The sequence below is a fragment of the Festucalex cinctus genome, chromosome 3, assembly GCF_051991245.1.
Source record: "Festucalex cinctus isolate MCC-2025b chromosome 3, RoL_Fcin_1.0, whole genome shotgun sequence".
In the NCBI taxonomy this organism is placed as follows: Eukaryota; Metazoa; Chordata; class Actinopteri; order Syngnathiformes; family Syngnathidae; genus Festucalex; species Festucalex cinctus.
The window spans coordinates 15,777,343-15,784,098 of NC_135413.1; the positions used below are offsets into that span (position 1 = coordinate 15,777,343).

General features: G+C 40.3%; 1 protein-coding gene across 1 annotated transcript; it reads left to right on the top strand.

The window, feature by feature from the left end:
- The first annotated feature begins 89 nt into the window (after positions 1–89).
- slc15a5 (solute carrier family 15 member 5) lies at positions 90–5,707 on the top strand. Its single transcript, XM_077517958.1, is given in 9 exon segments — positions 90–573; positions 794–1,016; positions 1,352–1,521; positions 1,808–2,028; positions 3,428–3,614; positions 3,782–3,970; positions 4,043–4,174; positions 4,260–4,368; positions 5,146–5,707. Coding segments are annotated over 9 exon segments (1,857 nt in total). The 3' UTR covers positions 5,288–5,707.
- The last annotated feature ends 1,049 nt before the right edge of the window (positions 5,708–6,756 follow it).

The following is a 6,756-nucleotide window of genomic DNA, read 5'->3' on the forward strand; positions in this document are numbered from 1 at the left end:
TTTCATGATGACTAAATCAGTAAGGTAATAAAAGTGGGCAGTAGTCAGCTATCAGCACGTGTAGAACTCGACCGTGTCTGATGGTTTGTATGTCCACTCAGCCCTGCCCCTGGCCTCAGCTGCTCTTTTCCTAGAAGGTCTACACTTCGCATTCAGAGCTTTGCAAATCCACAGACAGCATCCATCTCAAGAGGGAGCCTGGTCACCAGTTTGCAGGAGGCATGGTGGCAGGAGAAGTTCAGAGACTGCCCGAGGGCCAGCACCACCTGAGGTGGCGCTCCAAGACATCACGTACAGACCGGACAGCATCACCCAGCGGCCGCAAGAAGCTCCAAGTCATCATTTGTGTTCTGCTGGTGGAGCTATTTGAAAGATTCACATTTTTCGGCATTGTATGCAACATGATTCTCTTTTGCACCGTAAAGCTCGGCTATGACAACTACTTGGCCGCAACGGTGAACTTGTGCTTCATCGGAGCCAGCACGCTCACGCCGGTGCTGGTTGGCTGGTTTGCTGAAACCTGGCTAGGAAGAACCAAAGTGCTCTACTTGTGCGCTTTGCTCCATTTCTTTGGTAAGATACAGTCACTGTTTGTTTTTTCTTGTTTTTGTTTGAGTTTCAGCTTCTGAATTTCTGTTTTTAATTTCTAAAATTATATACAGTGAAGTTAAGATTGTCAATTGAGGTTTCACTTTCAAGTGTGGATCCTTATGTTTACCTTATGACCTCATATCCAATTAAATTTCAGCCCAGTATGAGCTGATGTTGCATAACTCAATTGCCTTTTTCATAGGCACGGCCATGTTACCAGTGGTAGCATTCCCTTTTGAAGATTTCTACATTGACACTCATCATATGAGTCATACGTTAGAACCTCAAGAGCAGCAGGCCCTGTTCTACACGGGCCTGCTGGCTGCTGTGTTGGGCATTGGCGGCATCCGGGCCATTCTTTGTCCCTTGGGAGCATACAGTCTGCAGAGCTACAATCAGTACCAGCTACTGGGCTTCTTCAACTGGTATGTGATGCTGCTACAGTTCCTAAAATTGTCCATTTAGTTAGCTGGTAAGCACACATTGGACCTTGAAATTCAGTTCAATGTATCATTTAGTACCGAGACAGAGAAAGTACTTTAAATGTTGGCTACAGTAATTATTGTGGAAATATGACATATTAGCTTTAGGCCTACAATGTCCCTATTTAAGATGTTAAAAATAGGTGCCAATAACCTATACCTCAAATTGAAACAAGCGTTTTCTTCATGTACTTCAGTCAGGAATTTTAGATGGATACTGGAAACCAAAAAAAACAATCCTTGAAGACTTGTGTGATTTTTGTTTTTATTGTGTTTAGGTTCTACTGGCTGGTCAACCTGAATTCCACTGTTGTGTTTCTGGGTATTGCTTACATCCAGCAATCTGTGGCCAAAAATCTGGCTTTCCTAATCCCCTTCACGTCTGCACTGCTGGCACTCATTGCCATACACATGATGCGCAACAAACTCACCTACAAACCCAAGAAAGGTATTTGAAAAAAAAATAAAAATAATAATCAATATTTTGATTTTGTCATGAGAATCTCTTTAGTGACTATTTTCATCTAATCTAATATAATTGCTTAGTCCTTCCTCTTTCGTCATGTATTTTTCTCAACAAAATGTATAATTTACAGCACATAAAAAATAAAATAAAAAAAAAGTTAAAGCAGCCTCACCAATAATTTTGGTAGTCAATTTTTTAGTGTGAGAGGTAAATGTTATTTTTGACCTATATGGCACCTCATCCCAATCTCTTTTTGCTTCTGTCAAAGGCGGATCCTTATTGACCACTCTTGGCGTTTTCTTAAACTCCTTCAAGATGTGCTGCCTTCACTACCGCCACCTCAGTGGAGATGTGCCATCTTGGTTGGACCGAGCCAAGGAGAACAATGGCGGCCGGTACAGCGAGACTCACGTTGAGAACGTCAAAGTCTTGGCCAAGCTCTTCCCTCTTTATGGACTCCAACTGATATACAGAGCCTGTGTCACTCAGGCAAGTCACTAAATCAAGCAAGAGGTCACCAACACAGAGGGCCAGATGAGTAGCTCACCAGTCAGGTGATCATTTGATTAATTAATTAACTCTTTTACTGCCAAACGTTATTAAAAAAACAAAAACAAAAAAAACCCTAGAGTGCCAGCCAATTTTGAGTGTTTTCACTCATCTTTCAAGGCAAACAGAATATTGTGTGCTATGACTACGTAAACATGGTGGATACGGGATACCATGTGAAAGATTGGCTTCCATTCTCTCATTAGAAAAAAAAAGTATGCTTCTACCTTCTTTCGTTCTTTAGTAATCAAATCAAATGAAAATAGGTAATTTGAGTGACACCAAGCTATGGAAAAAATAAGGAGCAAACAAGCTTTTTGTGAAAAGATACATATTTTGGGAGGGAAGCTAGCTAACTACAATGCTACACATGAGTCGGACATTTAAAAGACAAAAAAAACGAGCTCAGAATAAATCCAACATGACAAAATAACACTATTTAAACACAAAACATACTTGCCCATGGTAGAAGAGCTATGGTAGAAGTCTCAGAATTAATGTCCAAAAAGCATTTCGATGTGACGGCAGGCAAACGTGGCTATTGTTTACAAATAGGACTCTCTATACACAGTTGTTATCATGTGAACTCAACTCTCCAGCGTGAACCCACCTGATCTTGTGGTCTGTCGGGTGCAGATTTCTGGACACGTACAGAAAAAATATATAGTTGATGTCATGGCCTGGGTCGCATTGGGTTGCATGCGCCAGAGTTCATGACCTGTTATGTGTCTGTTTAGGTACTGATGTAACAAGTGTGTTTGCAAAACGTGATATTCGTGATGTCAACCTTTAATCCTGTAGGTGATGTCTGGACCTATGTGATGTCGTTCTTTAGTCCTTTACGATTCACTCTCTGTGGGTGCAATCTGAGAATTGTGTGTGGTTTGCCGGATTATTGTCCAACTGTCCTGTGTAGAGCGTCTCTGAGTTTCTGCCTCTCGATGTGAATAAATGGAGAAAATCTTTGTGTCTGCGTTTGGGATCCAAACCTTTCAGTACACACCAGATGACTTCAATTCACATTGATGGCAGTACTCGTTGGGATTTCTGTTCACATTAATTAATGTTAACGGCAGGAAAAGAGTTAATTGTAATTCATTCACAATTCAATAATGTATTTGATTAATTATTATGTATATCGTATTGTTGAATATCATTAATATATTGCTAATTATAACAAATTTACATACGTGTATATGAAACTGGTAGCCCTTCGCAACAGTCCCCAAAAAGTAGCTCTCACTTTCATAAAGTTTGGTGACCCCTGCTGGAAAGCGTCTCGACTGCAAAGTAGCCTACAAAGAAGGATCATTTCTGTGCTTCCTGTATTTCCATGCAGATCCCTTCTGGATACTATATACAGACGATGAACTCCAACCTTCACCTGAGTGACGTCCTGTTGCCCATCGGCACGATGAACGTGATCAGCATTTTACCCCTGCTCATGTTGGCCCCGCTGATGGAGTGTGTGAACAGCTTCTCTCTCTCCATGGCAAAAACTCCGCTGGCTCCCACAAGAGTGATCAGTAAGTACTTGCCTTTGCACACCGCGAGTGAATCATCATCTCTATCTAAATATGTCTCTCTTTGTTCTACCTCTGTTGTCCTCCCTCTCCTCTCTTGAAATGACTTGTCTTGCAACTTCCAATCTTGCAGCCCCCTGTCTCATCACCTCACCCTATCTAATCTACAGCTCTGGGACATGCATGTGCAGCTCTGTCCGTCCTGGTGGCTGGTTTATCGGAACTGCACAGGAAGGGTTTCCCCCTGGTGGAGCAAACCCTCTCCGGGAAGGTTCTGCAAGTATCGTCCATGCCGTGTTTCCAGCTGGCGCCGCAGTACATCCTACTTGGGCTGGCTGAGGCTCTGGTCACTCCAGCATGTGAGTGAAAGGCAGACCAGTGCGGAGACTTGCCGGAGCAGCATAACCGAATGCTTCTGCTTTCTGTGGCAGGTTCCCTCATCTCTTTCCAGCTGACTCCTGGGCACATCCGAGGAATTTCCCTCCACTTTCTCACACTGTCCTACGGAGGAGGCTGCTTCTTAGGAGCTATCTGCATTCAGATGGTCTACTTCATGTCTGGAGGTGAACACATGCTCATAGAGGCAGCACTTTAAATCCTTCAAGGTGGAATAAATGTAATTTAAAACATAGCAATGCTTGACTGCAGGTTCCTTTTACCCAAGCGTCCTGCATGATGGAAATTTGGAGAGATTCTTTTTCCTCATGGCCACACTGATGACAATAAATACTTTGGTGTATTGGAGTATATCTCACAGGTACTGGAATTAAACAAAAATAACACATACAAGTATAACCACCAGGTCTGTCTTCAAGATCCTTGTATGACAGCGTGACATTTGCATTTTGCATTGTGGGGAGGGTCAGTTACAGACTGCAGTTGTCATGAGGAAGGAGTCTCAAATAGGCCAAATTCACGCAGAAGGTGGTTGAAATGTTACAGTGGTCATTACCTCAACCTCAAAATTCTTATTGTAGTAGATTTTTTTTTCCTCATGCTGAGTGCATAGTATCTTTTGAAGGGCAACAGACACTGTTGAGGAGGGGAATCACCGGGGGGGCGGGCATGTGGGGTCTTTTGACAACAAAAACAGCCAAGGCACATCCACCTTTATAGTAGTATCTCACATAAGTGAGTACACCCCTCCCATTTTTATTATTTTTGTTGAACAAAAACGAAGAAATTACACTTTGCTTCAGGATGTCAACTTGTTAATGTCTAGCTTTTTTTTTCTTTTTTTTTTAAGAATGTGAATTTATTGCCCCATCAAAATAGTAACTGGCAACAAAAGTGAGTGAAAATATGTGCCAAATGTCAGGTTTTTTTGTGTGTGTGTGGCCACCACTAAATAGTTTAAATATTGGTAGTTGTTCTCATTTTTGTGAGATACTGCATGCATTATGCTGTAGAGAAGAGCATGTCATATTTACGTATGCCAGTATTTATTGCTAAAATATACTATTGTAGAGAAAGTTATGATTATCGGTATGCCATTTGTTTTGAAACCTTCTTAAAGAGTGCTTTCCTCTACCAGGTACATGGATCTGAGTGTGCGGGGTAAAGCGCTGACTATCAGCCCACTAACGGAGAAGCTTCTTCAGTACAAAGCTTGCCTGCGGTACTATGACACAATGGACCTCTCGTGCACAAACAATTCTTATGATTCCATCATCTGACAGACTTGAAAAGTCATCTCTGCACTCTGCGGCGCTGGCGCCGCTTACTGCTGTGTCAAATTAAATGACTTTTGTTGTTTTATGGTGATTGGTGAAGAACTGTCAATGTATGCGCGGGCTATACGAGAGTCATGAAAATAGTTCAATCGGAATAGCCAGACTGCATCCAGTATGCGCATCGTCTGTCTTGACATTGTTGTTTATGCACTTTAAAATGGCAACAGACCTCATCTGCGATGAAGAACTTGTTTAAAAGTACTAGGAACTTGTTTTTAATCAATGTGTTTTTTTTGTTTTGTTTTGTTTTTTTTAAGAGAGAGCTCAGAATTATTCATTCGGCAGTCCTATCGATTCACCATCTTATCATCATTGCGCTCTCTTTTTTTCCAAAGTGTTGCGTAAATAAACTATCACAACTACTGTTTTAATTTACATGAATGAACTCCATCATATTAAATCGTGATGTTTGTTTATATCGATCTCTGCATATTCCATGGCTGTAACATGGAATAGATCATGTGACATGTAAACAGGTGGTAAGAAACCTTCATTTGAAACTATCTCAATCCGAATTACAAAAAAAAAAAAGTCAACATAAACCCGGCTAAGTGTGTAATGTTAAGTCAGTGTGGCTGCATTGCAATATTGTACCTCATAGCTATTGATGGGGGATGATGCATTGCTTAGTTATGTCCTCGTGAGAAATGTGGTTTTCATTCCAGGCAAAACACTACCTCTTTTGTCCATATTGTGCCGCCATAATCAACGAAAATTGAAACTTGCTTTGTGTGGCTTTAATGATGATATAGAACTGCCCTATTTGTGAATATCTTGAAACAATGTGATGTTTGTCTCAAAAGTAAACGCGTATGCCAGCCGATCCTCAACATCCACAAGCAGAATTGAAGATTTACAAATGGAAAGTCATGATAAATGCATAGCCTATTAAGAAACACATGAAAATTTGTGGATATGAAAGACAACTGAAAATTGTGCATATATTTGTGTGAATATTTTTGAGACAAACCTCTCCCCATATTAAATTAAAAAATTTCAAAAGCTTTCTGGTATTCCCAGGCCAAAATAATTAATGTTGCAACAACACCATCTTATTGGTCTATAAGTGTCACTCCCACATACAACCAGGACAGTACAATATAGGCAATGTTTTATGTATTTATAACATAACTGGCAAATAAAATAATATAAACAATACATTTTAAAATTAGATTTAATTGTGACTATTACTAAAATGAGATAAAAGATTCACGTTTCCATTTAGAATATATTACTCTATTTAAATGTTATTAACAATAAAATCGGTTTGTAAGTCAGCAAAATTTGAATTATTTTATCAGTACATTTATTAATAAACTATTTTTAAACTCATCTACGAAGTACTTGCGTCCTGTCTATTTTAAAAAGCACAGCCTCCCACAGCCCCTTGAATCAGTGGGGTGCTGGTGTCT